Below are 25,783 nucleotides of genomic sequence, written 5' to 3' on the forward strand. Positions count from 1 at the left end.
GTTAATTTCTCCTTGTTTTAAGATCCAAGGGGTTTGGATTTGTATTCACCAGGGAATTGGTGAAGAGTCTCTCAAGGCTATCCAGGGAAGGGAATTAGCACTTTGGGAGTGGTGGCAGTGGACCAGATCTAAGCCGGTAGTTAAGCTTAGAAGTTTCATGCAGGCCCCCACATTTGTACCTTAAAGTTCAGAGTGGGGAAGCAGCCTTGACAAACACTTTCACTGCAAATTTGACAAAATGCAAAGAAGATACCAATGTGAAATTTCTAAAGATAGCTACAACACTTGACCCAAGATTTAAGACACTGAAGTGCCTTTCAAAATTTGAGAGGGATGAAGTGTGGAGCATGCTTTCAGAAGTATTAGAAGAGCAACACTCTGATGTGGAAATTACAGAACCTGAACCACCAAAAAAGAAAATCAACCTTCTGCTGGTGGCATCTGACTCAGATGATGAAAATGAACATGCGTCGGTCCGCACCGCTTTGGATCGTTATCGAGCAGAACCCATCAGCAGCATGGACGCATGTCCTCTGGAATGGTCATTGAAGCATCAAGGGAAATATGAATCTTTAGCACATCTAGCATGTAAATATCTTGCGACGCTGGCTACAACAGTGCCACACAAATGCCAGTTCTCACTTTCAGGTGACATTGTAAACAAGAAGCAGGCAGCATTATCTTCTGCAAATGTAAACAAACTTGTCTGAGCGATGGCTGAACAAGAAGTAGGACTGATTGGACTTGTAGGCTCTAAAGTTTTACATTGTTTTATTTTTGAGTGTAGTATTTTTTTGGACATAATTCTATATTTGTAAGTTCAACTTTCATGATAAAGAGATTGCACTACAGTACCGGTATTAGGTGAATTGGAAAATACTCTTTTTTACAGTGCAAATCTTTATCATCAAAAATATAAAGTGAGCTCTGTACACTTTGTTGTAAATGAAAATCAATATATTTGAAAATGTAGAAAACATCCTAAAATATTTAAATACATGGCATTCTATTATTGTTTAACAACATGATTAATTTTTTTTAATCGCTTGACAGCCCTAATAACCACTTAAATAAAATGTGATAGGTGAAAAATTGCTAAAATTAAATGGGAATACTAAATTATTTCACGTAAGAGGAATAACAGACTGTTTAACTATAGAGCAGTACAGGAAAGAGGTTAGTTTTTTGGTGTTTTTTTTTTGGTTTTTTTTTTTTTTAAAAGAAAGCTGATCTCAAAATGACCTAAAGAGCTCTGTGCAAGCTCTAAAGCTTCTCTCTTTCACCAACAGAAGTCAGTCCAATAAAAGATATTACGTCACCCACCATTGTCTCCATCTCAATTTGTCACATGGTATCCAAAATTACAGTGTGTTGATAAAAATCAAACTAGCAATCATTGCAACATATTTCTCTTATAATGCAGTGGCAGTGCAGCCTCATTCTAAGACTCTTAATTCTTAAATACTGTCTGAATCTAAGAACCTTTCTACAGAATTACCATTCGTTCCAAAGGGAGAAGCAAAATAAGCATTAGGAAGAGACTGTCACAGTGTAAGAGATAAGCAGCTTCAAGTGTATCGTCATACATCAGGCACTGCCATCATTATGTGCCATTATCTGGTAAAACTTTGTAGTGTTTAAGTACAAAGACAATAGGAAAAGAGTAAAAGATTTCTCAGTGAAAGAGCAACTAAAATAAACCTTACTGTGCATAAGAGTTCCAAAGCTAAGGCTGAAGCCAAGATGCTTAACTTTAAATCTAAATCAACACAGATAAGCATCACAATACGACATATCTAGCATGTATAAATGTCAAGTCTGATATTTTGCTACTTGCCATTAGTAGAACTCAACAATATTTGTCCGACATTGCCCTCTAGTGCTTAGAAATCTTTAGATTAATATTGACAAAGAAGTCTGAATCAGTGTCAATACCATTTACTTGAAAACACGGATGTGGGGGGAAGGGAGGTGGTAGTTGGGAGATGTTTTTCCCCTTGGAAAATCTTGTGCTGTGTTTTTTTACAGCACTCATTCCTAAAGTTGGCCCCAATACCCAGGTTAATGAAAAAATGTTTTACTCCTCAACATAATCTGAGTGGATATCATGAAGGCTGGTTTGCTTTTTTTAGTTTGTTCCTGTTTCGGTTTCTGTTTGTTTGTCCATGCTATCTTTTCTAAGTACTTGTCTTTCTATGACAGGCCCTAGGTATCCGATAAGTGTTCGGACAGCACCTTCTCCTATCAAGCCTATGATTTCCCCTGCCTTCTGGCTCACAATGCAAACTTGTTTGACCTAATCCACCTCTGCATTCTAGTGACAAGCATTGCAATTCACCTTCCTGCTGACACAACGTTTAAAAACCTCTCACAGAATTAAAATTTACACTATGTGGAGACAAGGAAAAGGCCAGATCTTAGAGGTGTTCCAGAACAAGATTTAGACATGACCTGGAAGTGTGGGGAAAGAGAAGAGGAACCCAAATTGTGTGGCTGAGTGACAGAAGATAGCATTGCTATCAGCAGGAACAGAGAAGGTGGGAAGCAAAGAGGTCTTGGGATTTCTAAGCAGTTCAAATTTCATAGATTCATAGATTTCTTAACCGAGAAGAACCATTATGACCACCAGGTCGGACCTCCTGAATAACACAAGCCATAGAACCTTACCCGTTAATTTCTGTATCAAGCCCATATGCCATAGCTCAAACAGAAGCTCTCTCTTTTACAAATATATGCAGTCTTAAGTGATTGAGACTCCACTATATTCCTAGGTATGTAGTCCCAGTGTTTAATTACCCTCCCTGTTAAAAACCCATGCCTTATTTCTATTCTGAATTTGTCTAGCTTCTAGGCTTTCAGACATATTAAGCTGAAAGCAAACACATCCTTGAGGATATGTTAGAGAAACAGACAAAGATGCAAGATTGGATGGGTGGAATCAGGTCAGGAGTGGAGGCACATTTATGTATTATCAGATTAAAGGTGGCAGGGATAAGGGAAAGGATGTAGGAGCAAGAAGACCAGGTGAAAGACAAAGCCCAGCAGGATCCCAAGTTCTAGGCTGTTAGGAAATGAGGAACAGAAGGATTTAAAAGAATATGTGACGACAGCACAGGAGTGGGTGGGAAAGGAGAAGAGAAATCATGCACACTGATGGGATTGAAGGCTAACGGAAGGGGAACAGGTGGGTAATACTGAAGAGATAAAGTGATTGTGAGAAAAAGGGAAAGGCAAATGAAACGTCAGAGAATGAGTAGCATTTAGTGAAAACAAGGTTGAATGAGTGGCCCTTTTAATAAGTGGAAGTGTTGATTCAGAGTTTAAGGTCAAACAAGGAGGGAGGCTAAGCACTAGACAGCACATCAATACAGCAGTTGGCCAGGATGAAGGTGAGAGAATGATTGTTATGAGAAGGAGAATCAGGTGTCAAATCAGACTAAGATGGATGGGAAGGAGTCAGGTGAACTGTAGATTACCACCCAAATACATATATTAATAAACCGAAAAGCATAAAATTTATATTAAACCATAAACTTTTAGTTTATCAAATAGCAAGACAAAGAAATGTATATTTGATTCTTGTCATAATATGCAAACTTTTGGATCACAAAAATGCATGTACAATACCAGAGCACATTTGAGCAACTGAATCAAAATTTATTTTGTACTGATAAGACTACAGAAATTCACAACAGTATCCCTCAATAAAGCACTATATATATTTTTAGAACACTGACTACGGAATTAAAAATAACTGAAGTCATGAACTTCTGTGATTTGAATGTCTGCTTTCCTCAGGGATGACAATAAAAATGAAACCCAAAAGGATTTCAACAAATAATGATTTTTTATGATGTGTAGCCAATGATTTTAGTTTGTTGCTCATTTATTTTGTGGTTATGATTAACATATGTCAAATATAATCGTATGTTAAATAGAGTTAAATTGTAGGATTATAGAACTATAAAATTGATCATAGTTAGAAAGCTATCTAATGCATAATTATCCTAAGTAAGTAGGGCTGAAATGCAAGGCCTACAGGCTGAGGCCTGTAAGGTTTTAGCTTAGCTATTTTAGGCCTTGGAGATAAGAAATGCTGATGCAAGTAAGCGACCAAAGAATAACCCAATGCCCTAAGATTATGGGGAAAGATGTACCAATGAGTGATATTGTGAAAAATTAATAGGAAACGTAATTTTTTGCTTACAAGATACCTGGGTAATCACATTTTTCTAACACATGCCCTAACCGCAAAGTGGATTATGTGCAGAAATGCTAATGAGGTATAATCAGAACTACATTATAAAAGAAGGTGCCCAGAGTGGGAAAATTGAGCTCCCTAAACTCCAGGAAAAACCATCCCTCTATTTATGATCAATCCAAGAGAGACCCATCTAACCCTAACACTATTGTTAAGGATGTGAGTATAACTATATTTGTAACTTGTGCATAGGTCTGTACAGAATTTCTTTATGCTTGGATAATCATAACTGATTGTAACTTTAATAAAACTTGTAAAACAGATAGACCTTGTACTTGTGAACATGTGTGGTCACTATCCTTGACCTTTATGTGTTCCTAAAGACTCTAAATCTAAAGTAAGCAATGAAGGTGGCTTTCACTCTGTTAAGTTTGAAATTGTAGCCACCAGAGCTGAACCCACAGTAGTATAATACCATATTACAAAATTTACTTTAAATAAAATAAAAGGCTACAGACACTAATAACTGTATCTACAGTAGCAAACATTACTACAATTAGTGTGTGCATAGTACGTAAGTACTGATTAGAAGCATCTATACAAGTAAACGTACATTCATAGTTCACAACTATCTGTGCAAGTATGTTTACCCTGATTAAACAGTTCTATTAACAAGTAATCAGATCCAAAGATTTTGTCATGTCATGAACAAGTTGCACATTAATTATATAGACTGTAAACCAGGTTTTTAGTTGAAAGGGTTCCTAAAGATATACAATCATTTTATGAAATAGAATTAAATAAAAAAATTGAGTCAACGTAATTTGGACTCATCTTCCCTTTTATGTTTGTGTGTGTAGATAGAATCCTGTTAAAGCAGCTAGCATGGCCAGCTATCAGTATGACTTTTATTATATTAAAAAAATGTGACCTCTAGTGGCTGGAAAGATGTTTTAATAATTATGCTATGCCATGTCATATGGTTGCGTATATCATCATCTTACTAGCCACTTCAGTGGACACAGTGAAATACTAGATGACTGTAATGATCAGAAAAAAACAAAAAGTTAAGAAAAGAAATACAGCTTTACAATGATACAACTAGTAATATAAGTCCTGTGGGAGACTGGAGCTAGCAGTTGAAGTTTATATTAAAAATCACAGCTCCTCAGCATTTAATAACTTGATGTTTCTCAGGTTAAAAAGTTTGGTGGAGGTGAATATGTAACAACAAAATAAATCAGAACACCACGGATAAATCTGCCTTTTGGTATTATGTGGGCGAAAGCTATAAAAATCATTAGCTTCTGAACAAGCACAGCAATTACTTTTCATATCATGCATAGACAATAACTCTCCTTCTGCGTGAATGGCACATGAGCAATCCAAATACATGGAGACAAGATAAAGACAAAACTTATGCAAGTCTACAAAGCTGACTTTAGGCTTTTGGATAGGTAAAAACAAACAAGAAAAACAATTAATGAAAATATACAGAAAAGATGTAACAAGAAAGGGCAAAGCAGGGTTACTTCAATGTCAACATTATTTTTCAACCTAATTTTTTTCTTTTTGTAATTTGGAAAATGAAAGAAATGAATATCCCAGAACTTTGCATTTTCTTGCTTGTAAGAGTTTCTGATAGGGGATGGGACACTTACCCAACCTTAATTTATTTCAAAATTAGCCTTTGTTAATCGATTATATGTACTGTGGTTTATAATATTATTATTATTAATATGTATTGCAGTAGTGCCTGGGGCCTCAATCACGTATCATTGGGCTAGGCACTGAACACAACAACAAAAGGACATTGTGTACTCCAAATTGCTCACAATCTAGATAATATCGGTTTGTCAAGTGGAGTCCTTGAGATCCTCGGATGAAATTTTTAAATACGGTAACTCCTCATTTAACATCATCGCAGTTATTAAGTCGCTGATCTATTAGAGAACATACTCCTTTAAAGTCCTGCAACGTTCCCTTATAATGCTGTTTGGTTCCCCCAGTCCAGTGTTCCTGCCGGGGAGCACCAGGCAAGCGGGCAAAACAGGGCAAGCCCCTGCGCCCCGACCCCGCTCCCCGGCTAAAGCACCGGGCAGGCAGAATGGGGCAAGCCCCCACATCCCGACCCCACTCCCCCACTGAAACGCCCAGCAGACAAAGAGGGGAAAGCCCCTGCACCCCGACCCCGCTATGCCCCTGCCTCAACCAAGCTTCACAATCAATCATTGTTGAGTACAGTATTAAACTGTTTACAATTATTTAAAACTTACACTGTGTGTATATTATATAAATAATGTCTTTTGTCTGGCGAAAAAATTTCCCTCAAACCTAAAGCCCCTATTTACATTAATTCTTATGGGGAAACTGGATTTGCTTAAGGTTGCATTTTTCAACAACATAACTAGGACTTTAAGTGAGGAGTTACTATAGTCCCTCCTCCTCTTCACCATCTGTGGCTTCTTCCCCTGCGTTTCTTCCACTCTTTGTACCTTAGATGTGTGTGGCGGGGGTTAATCTCTTATCAAGCTAGGGAGGGTGTCAAAAGTTGAGGAAGCCTTGTTCATTGTGGTCATGTGGATGGGGAATTCTTAGGCCAGTTTGAAACCAGGACAGAGATGAGAAGAGGTAGAGTACACAGCAGCATAGCAAGCTGAGGATGTGCCCTGATAATTCTGACAATCATTCCCTGGGCTAAGATTATGCTTAGCCTATGAGTTCAGGGTCTGGTTTATTCAGTCCAGGTTATTGTACATCGGTAATTGTAAAGCATCCATGCACTCTGAATGGCAAAGAATTTCATTTCACTGTCATAATAATTCATAGATTCTAAAACCATTGTGATCATCTAGTTCAACCTCCTGTAAAGCACAAGCCAAAGAACTTCCCCAAAATAATTCCTAGAGCATATCTTTTAAAAGAAATCCAATCTTGATTTAAAAATGGTCAGTGAAGGAGAATCCACCACGACTCTTGGTAAATCGTTCCAATGGTTAATTACTCACTGTTTAAAATGTACACCTTATTTCTAGTATCAGTTGTCTAGTACAGAAGGTGAGAAGATGTTATATGACAGAGAAATTCTCTATCGGTTTAATACAGTTTTAACTGTTTGCTTTACATAAAAAACAATACTGGAAAATTGAACGGTGCAGAATTGAAAAAAAATATTGTCACAAAATGATAAAAGAACAATTTGGAAAGATGCATACCATGTTTTCTACTCTGAGTTCAAAAGGCATAGGATTGTACACCATCAGCTGAACTTCACATACATCTCCTTGGACCCACTGGAAGTCTGTAAAAAATAAATGACACATTTAAAACCAAAAGTGACTACCACTGTTTTACCATAACAGCAGTGCTAACTGCTGCTGACATATTGCTACGGAGATAGTACTCAGAGCTATCCGTACAGTCAAATGCAAATTTCCAGATAACTTCCACAACCCAATTTCCTGCTGAAGTATGCACTTTTCCAGACTATTGTACCCCTTTCAAGAGTCTGATTTGTCTTGCGCACCCCCACATTTCACCTCACTTAAAAACTATTTGCTTACAAAATTAGACACAAAAATACAGAAGTGTCATAGCACACTATTACTGAAAAATTGCTTATTTTCTCATTTTTACAATATAATTCTAAAATAAATCAATTGGAATATAAATATTGTACTTACCTTTCACTGTATAGTACATAGAGCAGCATAAACATGTCATTGTCTATATGAAATTTTATTTTGTATTGCCTTTGCTAGTGCTTTTTATGTAGCTTGTTGTAAAACTAGGCAAATATCGACATGAGTTGACGTACCCCCGGAAGTACATTTACCCCTGGTTGAGAACCACTGTGTTAGGAGACTGGAAGTGCAAAGTCTAGAGGTGAATTGGTTACCTTAATGAGCTGGGGAATGTACAAACAAAATAAATGGCAGCTCTTGCCCCAAAGAGCTTAATCCTATGAGGTACTAAGTACTCTGGCAACAATCCAGAAAAGCACTTAAGCACATGCTTAACTTTAAACTCTTGAGAAGTCCCACTGACTTCTGTGGTGACTACTTACATGGGTAAGTGCCTTTCTGGATCTGGGCCAGAGTGCTCAGCACCTCAAGGAATCAAGTACCAGAATGCAACAGGATGGTAAGGAGTGAACACAACATAGGGAAAGAATGAGGAAAGAGTAGCAGTAATAGGAACACAAGTTTTCATGTACATGAGCTGAATATGATTTGGCAGCTTCTTTTATTAAAAAAAAAAAATAATAATAATAATAATAGGACCAGTGACACTGATAAATCAATCACTAACAGGAGACCAGATTAACCATTAGTTGAGGACCTCATGCACTCCCTTTTAATTCTCTTCAGGAAAGAGCAGGTAACTTGGGAGCTCTTTCTTGAGGGTGGCAAGGAAGACTCAGAGCTAAGTATACCATACCAAGTACAGAGACATAAGTGGAGACATACCAACATTACAAACTAAATTCATTCAATTTTAGAAGTATAAACAAGCATGAGGATTAAGGGAAAAGGTGGAGGAATACCATTACTACTAATTGGTAGATGCTCATCACAAAGGTCTCACTATAGTAGTAGTTGGAATACAGTGATTCTGGTTGCAACTTTTAAAATATTTCAATGCTCTGGCTTTCTCCATATTTTAACATACTTTTTAGCACCCCCTTGCCAGGACAATATTAGTAAGTTCACTGCATAAATCAAGACTTGTTGTTTAATATGAAACTAATTCACATGCTGAAATTGGCTGTACTTTAATTACACATTCACAACCATTTACTGTCTGATTACATTTTCTTAGTAGTATTACAGAAGACTTAAGGGAGAGGTTTTCAATGCAAATGTTTAACTCCAATTAATGCTAGTAGGAATTAAGGACATGCACTGTGAGAATATAACCTCTTAAAAAGCATGAAACCTGCAAATGAAAACTATCAGACAAACTGCTGATTGAATGAAGAATATTATTTATACACCATAATTTGTGATTTTTTTTTTTGTTAGTGCCCAAAATGAAGTAGACACTTTCCAATTACATCAAGAGGTCGTTACTCATACACAGAGCATAGACTAAAAATGAATTCCTTACAGCCAAACAGTAATTTTTATGCTATTTATAAATCAAATACACTACAACCCTCACGAAATCTGGAAGGGTGAGTTACCGGCACAACAACATGCTGAGATGTCAATACTTGATCATTCCAAGACTCTCTCAAAGCAAAGACACTCAAATGATGGACTTCAATTCTGTAAGTAACTACTGAAAACAAGAAACCTATTGTAAGCTATCCTATGCAGATCAGTCATCCATTTGGCCTTATTATTAGCAAAGTATATTAGAAACAGCTGTGGACTTGGGATCCAGAAAGGAAAAGGTAATGATTGTACAAATCTATTATTAACTCAAAGAAATTTCAATTTTTCTGTTTAGTACCACTATTTATTATTTGTATTATGGCAGGACCTAGAGATCCCAACTAGATTATAGCTTCACTGGGCTTGATGCTGTACAAACATCAGTAGAGCTAGTCCATGTCCCAAATTGCTTACCGTCTAATTTAAGACAAGGCTAAACAAGTAAAAAAAATAAGAAGAAATGGGTGAGAGAGGATAACTAACATTAACAAAGAAGTGAGGTGATAGAAGCTAGCATTTTCAAATATTTTCATAGCGTAGACATTACAATTCTTTCATAGACCATATCTTCATTCATTCACAATTGCAAAGACCATTTCTACTCAGGACTGCAACTACATAAATTATATACATAGATATTAGAAAAGGATTTCATATATTTTAATTGTATAAATGAAATTTTGCAACTAGAAAGGAGGAAAGTCAACATCGTATGACTAGTCAACTTGCCATAAAGTACTTGTGAAGTGCTCCACATCCCTTAATTTGAAAACATTAGGTCAAACATGTGTATAGTTTAATGGTTCTGAATCAACTTTGAAAGTTTGAAAGTTTTTAAAATACCTTATCAAACAAACTCCTGTGCTGCCTTAACATTCACCTCCTTTCCAACCTTCCCTGAAAAAACAAATCCGTGGCTCACTTCCAATTATTTTTATATTTCTCCCCTCTATATAGAACATATACCCAAATACTTCCCTATGCAGCATCATCATTTTTTTTTAACATAGAAAAGTATAAACTGTCCTTATTGCTCTCTCAAACAATAAACTCCTTCCCTGAAAAAAGAAAAAGCCCATTCCTGCTGTATGCCTAGCCAACACAAGGGTTTCTAGCACTCTCTTTGTTGCTGCCCAGTGCAGGGGTGGGTCCTTGCCAGTGTGAGCTTCAATAGGACAGAAACGTCAATGAACAATTATGGTGTATATGCTCTAAGGTCATGTTGTCCAGGACTGTAATGGTACTGCCAGGGCCTGCCCATACCTAACCCTCTATTCATTTTCCCATTTTCTCACTCGTCCCCCATGAAAGAGGCAATTGTCCAGCTCCACAAACAGTGCACTGAGGTTCAAAATTGCAGACATCCTTAGGATTCCTGAGACAGTAAAGGGAAACCTGCTGGTGCTGCTGGAAGTAGATGGGGTGGTGAAGCTATGTGACACCAAATTCCTGGCTCCATGGAAGATTAGGAGCAGAGGGGTCTTGGCTACCTCCATTTCCTACCTCTTGGTGATCCTGGCAGGCCCAGCTGACAAAATCATCCTTCCTGGAGCCTTTTTAAAAGGCCACTCCACATGACAAAACTTTGGGGAGGGATTTAGCCCATATTGCACTGTTGGAAGGAGGAGGAGTAGCTGGAGCCACATATTCTCAAAAATACTAGCTTTGCAGGGCGAAGTTTTGGGATTCATCTAGCCCCTGCCACTTACTAACAGACGCTACTAATGTTATACTAATTAAATAAAATTATGAAATGTTATTAGCTGATTCCTTCTGGGGATATATTGTACATTCTTACTTCTGTAGATGCTAAGTCAGTATTTTATAACACTAATCATTTTAACTGGGTCACAAAAATCTCTGGTTTTAGTTCTCGTAACAACCATGATACTAAAGCTATTTAATAGGACTATAATAATCCAATGTAATATTTAAAATATAATCAATTCCAAAAAAGCTTATCAGCTTATGAGAGCTAAAGAGCTGTAAGCAGTTTCTTAATACTCTTCTCAAGGGCTCCATTTCCCTTTGGGTTTTCACTAATACTTGACTTCCTTCGCTGTAATGATGATTTATTCAATTATACACTAAGACTCATCTGCAAAGTAATACAAATAATCCTGGTTCATTACCTTGTAACAACTTCAAGAAGCTACCAGTTGTTTAGAATATCACAAGAACTATCCAGTGAGAATAAATTGATTATTTTTTTCTACCTATAGAAAAGTAAATTAAATATATTTCTTCAAAGTACTGGCTTTTGTCATTGCTTGAAAGAAGTACCTTGAATATCATGCAGGATATTTAAGACATGATCAAGAAGCAGTGGCAGAACCCAAAAGACAGGACGGGGCGGTCATCCTCCAAACACTCTTTAAATGTATGTATGGTGCCTTTTCAAGCATATTTCTCAATTGAAAAATTACCACCAATGACCCATCCCCTCCCCAACTTAATTAGAAAACCTGGCTTTGTTCCTCGTATGCACTGAACTAAAAAGAATTAAGACCAATAATGTAGAAGTAATTTGAAAAATAGGTATACTTTACAATGCGTATACTGAAGAAGGTTTGAGCTTTCAAAGGTCACAACCAGCCTGAATATCCCCTTAGACTGGATCACAGAATGACTAGAGAAACCAATGTGTGCGGTCTTAAATGTCTCTTGAGTACACTGGATCCTTAAATATAACAAAAAAAAAAAAAAAAAAAAAAAAAAAACTATTTTACTACTGACTCCAAGAATACTCTCCATTATCCTCAGAGAATAATGTTGAGCTCACACAGGTTCTCTGATGGATTTGTTAAGGAATGAGAATAGCAGTTATATTAAACAAGTTTGGCAAAACTCCTCAAAAAGTGAAGATTTTTATCAATGAAAATCTAACTGAAAAATGCACATTGTCTAGAAGGAGGTGAGAGGCAGACCAGTTGAGTCTCTGGTAAAGATAAAAGGGGCAAAAAATATGGGTGATGTTATGTTATGAGTTTACTATAGACCACCAAATCAGGAAGAGGAGGAGGCAGCATTTCTAGAACAACAGCAAAAATGCAAAACACAAGACCAGAGCCATCCCTTGGGTACGGCAAATCGGGACAACAGGCCCAGGCTCCATGCTTTTGGAGGAAGGTAGGAAGGTGAGGTGGGAGGCGAGAGAAGGTGAATGGGGAGGCAAGCAGAAGGCGGGGTGAGGAGGTGAATGGGGAGACAAGCAGCAGGTGGGCGGGGGGCAGGGAGAAGCCCCCGTGACACGCTGTACCTCGGGGGAACACCCTACACCCCCATGTTCGTCTTTATAAAATGATTGTGTGGTATCCAATGTAAAATTTGTCATGTTGGGTATCTTCAGAAGGCTCATAATGCACTGAGCATAGTTGTTATAGTGAGGTTATGGTAATTGTTAAAGTCATGTTATAGTGAGATTAGAGGTTATAATTTCATGTATATAGTAACGAGGCTGAAAATGTATCCTCATGGCTTAAAGCAAGCCCATGCAGAAACTCTCCAAGAACAGAGAGCCAATTCACACCTCATCAGTGCATGGATGAGACAAACCCAGCCCAGCCTCACAGGAACAATGGACACTGGCTTACGCAGCACCAAAGAATCTGTTAGACCCTTGAGGGAGTCACCCCCTTCCTTTGGGCAGTTTAGGACTGTGATGAGGTAATGCTCACCTGACTCTCAGGGGCGGGGGGACAAAGCCAAGAGGAAAGAAAGGACATGATAAAAGTGAGAGACATAAATTATCCATGCTCTCTCTCTTCCACCTACATCTACAGACACCATCACCACCACCAAGCAACTGAACCGCTGATCAAAGGAGAGAGCCTGGCTGAAGAGCCAGCCTGTGGTGAGAAGCATCTAAGTTTGTAAGAAGCAACAGAGGGTCCTGTGGCACCTTTGAGACTAACAGAAGTATTGGGAGCATAAGCTTTCATGGGTAAGAACCTCACTTCTTCAGATGCATTCTTGCATCTGAAGAAGTGAGGTTCTTACCCACGAAAGCTTATGCTCCCAATACTTCTGTTAGTCTCAAAGGTGCCACAGGACCCTCTGTTGCTTTTTACAGATTCAGACTAACACGGCTACCCCTCTGATACTTAAGTTTGTAAGGACATTGAAAGTGTTAAGATCAGCTTAGAATGCATTTTGCTTTTATTTCATTTGACCAAATCTGACTTGTTATGCTTTGACTTATAATCACTTAAATCTACCTTTATAGTTAATAAATCTGTTTGTTTATTCTACCTGAAGCAGTGCATTTGGTTTGCAGTGTGTCAAACTCCCCTTGGGAGAACAGCCTGGTACACATCATCAATTTCTTTGTAAAAATTGACAAACTCATATAAGCTTGCAGCGTCCAGTGAGAATAACTGGACACTGCAAGACAGAGCTTCCTAGGATTGTTTCTGGGACCAGAGATATTGGTTAGTGTCATTTGCTTGCAAGTAGCTGGGAGCAGCTTACATGCCAGAGGCTGTGCGTGAACAGCCCGGGAGTGGGGGTTCTCACAGCAGAGCAGGGTAAGGCTGACTCCCAGAGTCAAGGATTGAAGTGGCCTAGCAGATCACTGGTCCAGACAACAGAGGGGAATGTCACGCCCCCCTACTAGAACCTCCTGCTCCCCCCAGTGCTGCCTCCCTGCTGGTGGGCCCTGACAATAAGTGCATCCTCCTCCCTCTCAGTGCATACCACCGGATGCGTATCAGCTGTTGCACAGCATCAGGAGGCGCTGGGAGGAAAGGGGGAGGAGCAAGGGCGCAGCACACTTGGGCAAGGGGGCAGAACTGGGCGGGGGCAGAAAGAGGTGGGACAGGGTGGGGCCCTGGGGAAAGGGGTGCAGTGGGAACAGAGCCTAGGCAGAGCCAGAGGGGGAGCACCCCCCAGCATATAGGTGCCGAGTTTCTAATGTCTCAGGACCCGCACACCCCTAGGGACAGTCCTGCACAAGACTTTGTACTCATGGGGGACTTTAACTACCGAGACTCTGTTAGAAAAGTAATACAGCCAATCACAACATTTTCAATCCATTGCTAATTGTGACAGGTTGGATCACAGAAACCCTCTTGGGAGCTGCCACCTGATGTGCCCAGACTACTTCTACCCCAGTTTTCCTTGCCAGCTCAGGACTCCAGCACCCTGTCTTGCTGCGCCAGACACTCTCTCCCATCTGCTCCAACAAAGAGCCAGGGTCTGAATTACTTGCCCCAAAGCTGCAGGTTTACCTGAAAGCAGCTAACAGAAGTGTTCCTGTCTTTAACACTCAGATGCCCAACTCCCAATGAGGTCTAAACCCAAATAAATCCGTTTTACCCCGTATAAAGCTTATACAGGATAAACACAAATTGTTCACCCTCTATAACACAGAGATATGCACAGTTGTTTGCTCCCCCCAAGTATTAATACATACTTTGAGTTAATTAATAAGTAAAAAGTTTGTCATTCTAGTTAATTTATCATGTTTCTTTTTTACCCTAGAAAAATTAGGACTATCCATTCTGAACTTCCGTGGAGGACTTCTTTCAGGTCATTAGAGGCTGTCTCCACACTATGATTGTGATGCAAAAGTTATCCACCATTGCAGCTTCACAGGTAGTAGGAATGGTGGGAGCCCGAAAATCCGGCAGCCATTCAGCATGTGTACTCTGAGCTCTCAGTCTTAACTGATTCTTTACAAAAAGACATGCTTTTAAACATAGGTGTATGCAGTGTTGTAGCCACGTTGGTCCCAGGATATTAGAGACACAAAGTGGATGAGGTAATTTTTTTTGGACCAATTTCTGTTGGTGAGAGGGTCTCGCTTTCAAGCTTACACAGCTAAAATGAAGAACCACTCTGTGTAAGCGCGAAAACTTGTCTCTCACCAACAGAAGGTGGTCCAATAAAAGGTATTACCCACCCACTTTGTCTCTCTAATATCTGGGACCAACAGAGCTTCAACAACACTATATACAACAATGGAACATGTCGAATTTTGCCATCTGAAAAGGAAACTCCACAACATGAAAAAAAAGGAAGCAAAACAGCTACATCTACTCCCTAAGCAAATGCAAGCAACAAAACACTGTCCTATGACAATCTGTACATTTATGTTCACCCCTTTTAGAGGATTATGGTAAATCTTGTACAAGGTATGCCTTGTGCAGTTTCATTTTAAAACTCATGATTTGCTCATTATTCTCCTGGTAAAATGTGTGACAACCTTGTATGTAAAATTATGGGACTCTACCATGGGATATTTCTGGGACATGTACCAACATGTTCTGGAGATCAGTCATAAACCAGCTTCCCAGAGACAAAAGGCTAGCCAACACTTCAGGCAACGAGATCAAATGGACCATCATCTGATTAAGTGGCCACTCTTCAGCAGGTGAGAGAGAGTGGGCAAAAAAAGCATATATTTTGACAAACAAACAGCTTAAGGTTCTTGTTCACACAGACTGAATGTCTCCCGAACATCAGCTGGAGATGATTCTTGTGCAAGAGAAATGGCTGTAAAAGCAGGGAGTAAATGCCTCAAATCATCTCTCCCTTTCTCTCTACCAACATCATCAACACTTGAACAAGAAAGGAAACAGCATTGGACTGGGGGGAAGATCCTGACTGAAGGACTCAGCCAGTAAAACTGTTTGAACTTGTGGTGAGAGAGACCTTTACTTTGAATTCACTTAGCTTGTTAAATTAGGTATTAGCTGGGTTTTACCTTTTTTTTCTTTGTAACCAATTCTGACTTTTATGCCTCATTACTTGTAATCACTCAAAATCTATCTTTCTGTAGTTAGTAAATCTGTTTCATTATTTTAGCGAAACCAATATATTTGGACTGAAGCATTTGGGAAACAGGAGTTGAGCATATCATTTTCTATTAATGAGATGACAGACTTTATGTGAGTTTGCATTGTTCAGAAGGATGCTGGGCAGTACAAGTTGCACACATTTCTGGGAGAAAGTCTGGGATTGGGAGTTTGCTGATGTTGCCCTGCAGTGTAATTCAAGAGTGGCTGGCTATAGCACTCATACTATATAGCTGGGAGTGATTTACATGCTGCAGGCTGTGTGTGAGCAGACAAGGGGTGGTTGCTCTCACAGCAAAGCAGTGTAAAAGGCACCCCAGGTTGGAGAACTGAGGGGACACATGTCCATAAGTCCAGATTGTATCCTGGGTAATGTCACACATCCCCTGAGGTCTCACCACCTATAGGCCTCTGACCACTACGTACAACTCCAAATATGTAGAAGAGAGACCTGAAGCTCAAAAGTTTGTCTCTCACCAACAGAAGTTGGTCCAATAAAAGATATTACCTCACCCACTTGTCTCTCTAATATCCTGGGACCGACACGGCTATAACTACACTACATATAAAAGAGTATTTGTGACATAATTCAAGATCTAAAACAGCTTTTTTATTTAATTCATTTCCCCTAACAAGATTATTGGGTTGAGTGCTTATTGATTTGCTTGAAAAATCACCTAAGGATAAGAAAATAAGTTGAAATCAGTTAACATTTCTTCCCCATGGAAAACTTTATCCCAAAGTATTATGCTTTTTTGAGTAATTCCTTAAATTCCTGATCTGTATATGGAGTCAAGGCAGGAAGATTTCAAAGCAACAGTTACAAGAAAGCTTGGATCATATGCTCACCTATTTTCTTACTTCGCTCTTCTCCACGATTGTGTGCAATAATTGGAGAGTATATGAAGGGACTTTTGGCTGACATGTTCTGACCCAACAAACTTTTCATTTTCTGTGGCCGAAGACTGATGGGGAGATTCAAGAGTTTCACAGATCTGTTAAATAAAAATTTAAACAGCATTTTTAAACTGGTTATTTTTACTTTAAAGGAATTGTTGGCAAATACTGATTACTCCTTACATTTTTATAATGAACATGTAAAAAGCAACAAAGAGTCCTGTGGCACCTTAAAGACTAACAGATGTATTGGAGCATAAGCTTTCGTGGGGGAATACCCACTTCGTCAGATGCATGCGTCACCCACGAAAGCTTATGCTCCAATACATCTGTTAGTCTTTAAGGTGCCACAGGACTCTTTGTTGCTTTTTACAGATCCAGACTAACACGGCTACCCCTCTGATAATGAACATGGTGTCTGTAATGGGGGAAAAAAGAAATATAAAGTAAACCAAGGGTCTGAAGGAAAACCAAATATCATTTCAGAGGAAAACTGCAAACAAATGTAAAATCAGAAAAATATAATGAGAAAAAGGTACCAAAAAAAAAGATGTAGAGGATCACATTTCCTTAAGAAAATGACCCGGACAAAGATTAGTAAGCCCAGTGATTTTACATGTATGAAATTTAGGTAGCTAAGCATTGATGATGGATTCGCTAAGCCCCACAAGCCAAGCCTTTGAAGGGAGACTCTAAAATTTTCAGCAATAAGCACTGGACAGCGAGCAGCTTTGCTGCAGTTAGCACAGAGTTTTTGGGCCCAGCTAGAACTTGGATAGAACTGCTGCTGTGACAACTGGGGACTACAAATTTACCCTGATTATGTGCTTAACAGTAAAAGGTGAGTGAAAGTTCATAAACTGTCACAATAATCTATAACAACAAATGTTGATGGGAAAAGATGATCAATACCCCCCACAACGCCTTTCAAGACCCACGGATCATACACATGCCTATTACAACATGTGGTATACGTCATCCAGTGCACTAAATGCCCAAATAACTATGTGGGTGAAACCAGACTAATCACTACACTCTCAGATTAAGTCTCACAGGAAAAAAAGAATAAAAAAATCACCAATGGACAAACAGTGTTCATTATCTGACGTCTCAGTCCTCATCCTCAAAGGAAACCTGCACCACACCTTCAAAAGACAAGCTTCGGAGCTTAAATTCAACTTTTCTAGACACTAAAAATTACGGTATTGAAAGACACTGGATTTATGGATTTGAATGGTCTCTTAGAATATGTGTAACCACTTACGCTAAACAATCTGTTCCATCTTGTATTTAGTTGTGACTTTCTGGGTATGTCTATTCATGCACCACTGTAGTGCTTCAGCGTAGAAACCGAGGTTCTCCCATTGGCGTAGGTAATCCACCTCCCTGAGAAGAGGTTGTTAGGTCAACAGAAGACTCCCTCTGTCAACCTAGCATTGTCTACACCTGGGGTCAGATCAGCATAGCTATGTCTCTCAGGGGGTGTGGATTTTTCACTCCCCAAGAGACATAGTTATGCTCAGGTAAGTTCCCAGGGTTGACCAACCCAGTGAATACCTTTTCCAGACCTGAAGAAAAACTAACTTGAAAGCTTGTCTTTCACCAATAGAAGAGAGTCCAATAAAAAAAATTAACTCACCCGCCTTGTCTCTAAAAAGCAAGACAGAAAGATTGAATTAGTTCAAACAAAAAGGCCTCCTGATATAACTTAAGGACTGCATTAAGATCATCCTTGGCAAACATGAAAAGCATGGAATCAAATCAGTGGATCAAAATTGATGTGTCAGAAACTAGGCCTATTGGTGGACAAAATAATGAGACGACAGACTATTTCTCCCAACACACTCTTTTGGGGTTCTTAAAAAGAAAATATTTCTGGGAAAAATTGGCAGAAGCAGTATCTGTCTGCCAACAACTGCTGTAGCGAGCATTATCATCATGCCTGCCATCTCTCACCATCCTCTGGAACACATGGACCATCTTCATCCTACCAGACCAGGCCAGAGACATGGATCCAGATATCACCACCACCTTCACTGGTTCAGGCTAAATCTCAAATACCACCTAGGATGAGAGATGGACATCCCATTCCTCACCACCTCTTCCCTTTGTGCGTTCTTTTCTTTTCCCATCTTATGTCTTCCCTTTCCTATCCCTCTCCTTTTTTCTTCTGGCAAATAAGTGTCTGGCTTGGTTGCAAGACTGTACATTTTGCAACACTGCTGTAAGCCTGTGAACAGACAGGCAACTAAAAGCAATGCCCTTTTTAAACAGCCTGATGCTGGTACAAGTATAAGTAGCTGATAAGGCCATGTGCTGAACCAGTGTTTTTCCAGAAGTGAGGTTGCAAGTGGAAGTCAACACCAGAAACAGAAGCTGCATTTTCTTTCTTTGTGATTCTTCTCTTCCCTTTTTGTGTGCGTCTTATTTTGTCTTAGAAAACAGGATCAGACTTCAATGACAACAGCTCCAGCCTCTCTCAACTAACTTCTTCTCTCTTCCCCAAAGTTATTAGCATCTTTAGTATTATCTAAAAGAATGTCAAACAAGGGTTTTTTCCTTCTAAACACATTCTCCAGCTAATGGAAAAGGGAACAAGGGATATAGTTAAAGCATTTGAAATTTTAAAAAGAAAACTTTATTTAATACTTAACTGTTTTTCTTTTTTTTTTTGTATCTTTAATAAAACACTTTAAGGATTTGCATTGATGTGGTTGCCATGGTGCTAAGCAGGCTGAGGTTTCTGTATACCAAACCCTGAATCTTGTTTAATGTTGGACAGTTTCAGAGTCATGACTCTTTGGGCCCCTTTATTCCTTCTAAATTAACACAACACTGCTTCATACAAAATGTAATAAAAATAAGTTTCCAAGGAAGGAGACTAAAGCAGAATCTACATTAGTTTAAGAGACAGATTTGCTTCTGGAAGTAGAGAAAGTGGACTGGGAATTGTCAGAATATGGTAAAAAAGCAGGACGATAAATAAGGTAAGAAATGGCCACCATATTAAACCAATTAAACATTAGGTATGGGGGCGAGGGGAAAATGTTCTTACAGAAGGAACACACCAGACTCTAATGATAGAATAGAGATTAAATAATTGAAAAATGTCAAAATACAGTTGGTGAATATTTACTTAAATCAGATTTACTTCGAGGGATGATAATTAATGACATGTGAAGGCACTACTTATAGATTTTATTGTAGCTTTTTAACTGCAATTTTTTAAAGTTAATCACATGTGAATTTACCTGGTGAAAATAAACCTTACTCAAGTTAGGAACGGTGAGCCAATGAAGTCACAGTCAAGACTGTATATGTTTAAAGACCCTGCACTTCAGCCCTAAACTGCAACAATACTCCAGTCTCGGGACCCTCGTGTTTAAACATACAGGATTTGTGCTTTATGTAAAACAGCCACTAGAGACAATGATTTAATAAAATTCCCTGTATATCCAAAATAGGTCTTCAGGAGTAAGAAGCGAATATTGTACTACTGTCCTAGCTGACTAAAGCTAAAGCTTTCAAAAATAAGAGAGACACTATCATAAGATAGTTAAGTTTTTAACCCCCTAGGGAGATATAAATAATACAATAAATGATTGGTTTAAAAAAGTTTACTTACTTATGGAAAGACACCTGAAGGATTGAATAATCGGCAAACGCAATAGTATTATAATAGTGCCCAGCTCATGAAATTTCAGTTGTATAAGACTTTTGAAAGGCAAACTAAAATCCCAAATGTAAGAACCTCACAAATCCAGGAACCTCACAAATGCACAGCTTGCTTTAAGATAACATGTTTTTTTTCCCCCAAGAACTTCAGTTCCCAGTGCAAACGATCATGCTGAAAAATTCTTTGATAATGCCACAATATACTAAGGAGACAGTGTGTATTACCATGTGATTAAATTTTCATAATATTTTATGAAGTTATTCATCAGACAAATAACTCTAGCACAGATACACTGAGGAAGAAGAAATTTGTCTCACATAATTGTAAATGGCAAAAGGCCAGAAAAACACAAATTACCTACAAATTGCTTTTTGTTGGGAAAAAGAGAAAAGTAGTTATGTTTTAGGGATATTAAAGTAATTTTGCATCCTTTACAGTGCAGTAAATGAATGACTTGAATTATAATGTTACACAATTATCCACAATCTCAAAAGAGTAAGTAATTATTAGCCAGGGGATGGAAATAGTTTAAGTACAGAGACAAAACATTGTAAATTCTGCACAATAGAGACACAAAAATACTCTAATAAAAAGATTGTATAGCATGCATCTCAGAAAAGAAAATCTGTTGTAGAAAATTACCTAGAACCTTCAAGCTGATGTGTTACTGTAATAAAACTGTAGGAGAAATTATACACATATTATCTCTGCCATATAAAAAAACAATCCACTACATTAGAAGTTTCCTGGAAGAAGAAGAAATAACTGCACTGAGACATCAATGGATGATGTTAAGTGTTACCATTCTAATGAGGACCACCACTGCCATCAGAACCAAATGCAAGAAAACAGAAGAAAATTAATTTACCTAAAGAATAAACTGAAACCTGAAGAGTCCCCAAATATTCCATATACTACAATGAATGCGTAATTACTTTTCTTGGCAGTCTTTGTGTAATTAGAAGGCAAACACATTCCTTCGGTAGACCAAAGACCTTGTGTCTGAAAGGGACCTAAGTGAGCTTCCCAACCTCCATCCGATGCATCTGTGACTACAGTGAGTGTCTGTTGTGGCAGAGCAAAGGGAATTCCAATGCAAAGAGTTGAAGGTTCTAGCCAAAATTTAAAGTAGCACAAGATCTGAGTATGTACTTGAACCACAATGTCCATATGACAGGCCAGTGAATACAACAAAGCTAGCCAGCACTGTACCTTCCTGAAGTGCATGCTGCCATGTGCCCTAGAAGTAAAAGGCAGATTCAAACTGTAGTGACAGGATGTGATTTTATATCTAAAGCAGTGTTTCTCAAACTAGGGTCCACCTATCCCGCTGATCAATTCCTCCCCATCCCACCCTTCAACTCAACTCCTCTTCCTCCCTCCTAGCACCTCCTGCATCTTAACAGTCCGGTGGTGCAGCAGAGCTAAGGCAGACTTCCTACCTGCCCCAGCTCTGTGCCACCCCTGGAAGCGGCCAGCACATCCCTGCAGCTCCTGAGGGGGCAGAGGGTCTCCACATGCTGCCCCCCACCCCGACTCTGCAGCTCCCATTGGCTGGGAACTGCAGCCAATGGGAGCTGTGGGGGCGGTGCCTGCGGAAAGGAGCAGCGCACAAGGAGACCCCCTGGCCTCCCAACCTACGATCCGCTGCCAGAGGTATGTGCCAGTCGCTTTCGGGAGCTGCCTGAGTTAAGCGCCACCTGGCAGGAACCCGCACCCCAACCGCCTGCCCAGCCTAGAGCCCGCATCCCCTCCTGCACCCCAACCTCCTGCCCCAGCCTGGTAAGAGTGAGTGAGGGTGGGGGAGAGTGAGCAACAGGGAGAGGGGGTGGAGTGAGCAGGGAGCAGGGCTTCAGATAGTAGGCAGGGCAGGGGCATGGCCTCGGGGAGGGGGGTGGGGCAAGGGCTGAGCAGGGGGGTTTAGTGGTCCGTGAAAATTTTTAAATCAAAATGTGGGGACTCAGGCTGCTAAAGTTTGAGAATCACTGATCTAGAGCAATGCCCCACATTGTTTAGAATCTCAGCCCTGGCCTCTAGAGTCCAGAACAGCCAATAAATTCTATTCTCTGCACAGGAGTCAGGGTAGATTTATCCATATTGATTAGGAGCCCTATTGACGGTGGATAGTGCAGGGGTTGCCAACATGTGGCTCCAGAGCCACATGTGGCTCTTCAGAAGTTAATATGCAGCTCCTTGTATAGGCACCGACTTCTGGCTGGAGTTACAGGCGCCAACTTTCCAATGTACCGGGGCGTGCTCACTGCTCAACCCCTGGCTCTGCCACAGACCCTGCCCCCACTCCACCCCTTCCCACCCCCTCCCCCTGAGCCTGCCGTGCCCTCGCTCCTCTCCCTCCCCCCCGCACCTCCCGAGGCTCCTGCACACCACGAAACAGCTGATTGGGAGGTGCGGGGAGGAAGAGGGAGGCACTGATTGGCAGGGCTGCCGACCGGCAGGAGGCGCAGGGAGGGGGCGAGCTGATATGGGGCTGCTGATGTATTACTGTGGCTCTTTGGCAATGTACATTGATAAATTCTGGCTCCTTCTCAGGCTCAGGTTGGCCACCCCTGGTATAGTGCTACAGAGTACCTAAGACCTGGACCAGCCTCTTACTAGCCAGTCATCTAGGTAAGGGAATATGCGGACTCTGGACTTTCATAGGAATACCACCACCACAGCCATGCATGTCATGAACATGTGAGGAACTCCTGACAGGTCAAAGGGCAGCACAGTGAATTGGTAGTGGGATCAATTCACCATGAACCTGAGGAATTTTTGGTAGTGCTGGTGAATTGCCATGTGAAATAAGCATCTTTTAAATCAAGAGCAGTATGCCAGTCCCCCAAGATCTAGGTAAGGGATAACAGAAGCCAGAGTGACCATCCAGAATTTTATTTTCTTTAGGAACTTGTTCAGTTGTCTTAGATCTAAAAAAGGCCTATAACCCCCCTCCTATGCCCATTTGCTTGCAGGATTAGGAAGTACTGGGAATAAAATCCCTTCCCTCTGAGCAACAGGGCAACTTCCTCTATAACCCCCATGAGAAGGAGAGAGAGTGGACCTCCTGTAATAGCATGTTCTCATGAGAATAGACATGAGAGAAGTCACTGAAGAGGGACAGAGAAGGGGGGTGGATAGTTGCATAGCACCCACTGATCTGTGGTGATGCAGGAAGCGAGACCGGTGGCTGGCAAATACTGGGGTGAAGAAACTAGGACCTTTGGGGAGTAGTTGACTGCTCTTGACCAACAGGTGAAAATGATTGTTTAGGAGGACCCAGTTTGCCTAGATGAACTGGGAGCAGCAGACGAGGAAGGAGGATAACAATGCCTCTTGTAACATGCATCCCTCTTCCTGGACAGGTCTTATGTACCAGGCACAAAAGGCAGAACCTGTTCAGAGTGCTGTGAGCAGGATGACTCTCTCTTGGTCACTGGTATGTAAATCCCGAGAATTACGGGTCACCTTGAATCTTTCAGAATATGTAGCCTCTTATCAGCCTTTTCAGAAAAGAGCGAGGGGCCTTCAAATAGGAGGTCTTGAATGCTTTGTTGCATCTCTGGGGGGAGACCTGCCTACTGCAACCAACAGGAATACACAGTGATGGAGGAAGCCATAGCTCGAACCACAGAGTCTGCCATATCTAGACCAGCCTGCAAGACTGTTCTTCCAACTAACTTGCCCTCCTCTGCCACAGCAGCAAACTCCTGCTTTGCCTCGTCAAGAAGATTGTCCTTAAATTTCAGGATACGAAACTGTAAACTTCCTGTGATATAAAGCTGCCTTCAGAACAGGTTGTTGCTTTGCTTTTTTCCCCTTTTGGTGTAGATCCCTGGTGTCCCGGTCTCTCTTTTTGATTAGCAGCAGAGACTACAATGGAGCCCAGAGGAGCATTGTTATAAAAATGTTTGAATGTCTCCACCCTTTTTGTAGTGGGAAGCAGGGAAGACGGGGCCTGCCATAAAGCCTTGACTGGCTCCAGGATAGCCTCATTAATAGGAAGAGCTACCCTAGAACAGAAGTCCCTCAACTGTGGGGTGCCCAGGGCCCTGGCCGCCTGCCCTGTGCCCCGGCTGCTGACACTGGCCCCTGGTTGGAGCTCCGCTCCCAGCCCCACTCTCATCCCCAGCTGTGGCCCCAGCCAGTCCCCTTACCTTTGTCTGCATCTCCCCTCCCCCTTCCGGAGTGGTGGCCCCACTCCCAGCCCTGGCTCCAAGGGTGGGGGTGCAGACGGGGTAAAGACGGGCACCAGATAAAAAGTTTGGGGATCACTGCCCTGGAAGATCCCACTGAGGCTAAAACATTCACCAGCCTATGCGACTTTTCCTGTCTTCTTCTGGCTGGGTATCCAGAGCTGCAGCCACGCTCCTCTATAAGTCCTGATAAACTTTAATCATCAAAAGGGGGGAAAGCAGACACGGTTAGCACCACCTCATCGGGCAATGAAGAAGAGGAGGTTAAGGGTTGCTGAGGTGGAGACTCCACTGGCTCCTCCACAAGAGAAACCAGAGCATGCAATTCCCTGTGCACAGTCCCAGCACCAAGAGTGGCAGATGGTGACCTGTTGTAGATGCTAATGTATAGAGTGAGAATGGAGTGGAGATGCCCTAGACTGTGGAGGGAAGCCTCAAGGGATCCAAAAGGGCCACTGATAAGATGGAATGCTGAGGCTGTGACCAGTACCAGGGTTGGCAGGCATCCCGTTGGGACTACTGAACATACCTGTGCCAAGAGGCATAAGAGCCGACGTTGGAGTCTGATGAGGAGTCAGTATCATGACCCACAGTCTTGAATGTGTGTCTGCAGGTTTTATAGGAGCAGCCACACTCCAGCCCTGATGATGCTTGCATACCTGGGACCCATGAAGCCCATCCCCAATTTGAGACTCCGCCCCTGTAGTCCTATTGGCAGCATACCAGAGCAGCTGATTGGCCTGCTGGCCTTACTTAAGCCAGAAGCAGTAACAGAAAGCTATCTGAACAACTGGGATCCACCCTGTTCTGGATGGTATGCCTTGTGCTTCCTGCTCCCGCTCCCACTTCCCAGCTTGAAT

General features: G+C 40.8%; 1 protein-coding gene across 8 annotated transcripts in view; it reads right to left on the reverse strand.

The window, feature by feature from the left end:
* TRAPPC9 (trafficking protein particle complex subunit 9) overlaps window positions 1-25,783 on the reverse strand; it is an 852,706-nt gene that overhangs the window by 730,563 nt on the left and 96,360 nt on the right. For all 8 annotated transcript variants that reach the window (XM_065586245.1, XM_005291042.5, XM_005291041.5 and 5 more), the window contains exons 11-12: window positions 17,007-17,152; window positions 7,417-7,502 (exon numbers count right to left, since the gene is read on the reverse strand). In XM_065586245.1, the coding sequence (XP_065442317.1) occupies window positions 7,417-7,502; window positions 17,007-17,152 (232 nt within the window). The remainder of the gene's footprint in view (window positions 1-7,416; window positions 7,503-17,006; window positions 17,153-25,783) is intronic.

Source organism: Chrysemys picta, chromosome 2 (assembly GCF_011386835.1).
Source record: "Chrysemys picta bellii isolate R12L10 chromosome 2, ASM1138683v2, whole genome shotgun sequence".
NCBI lineage: Eukaryota > Metazoa > Chordata > Testudines > Emydidae > Chrysemys > Chrysemys picta.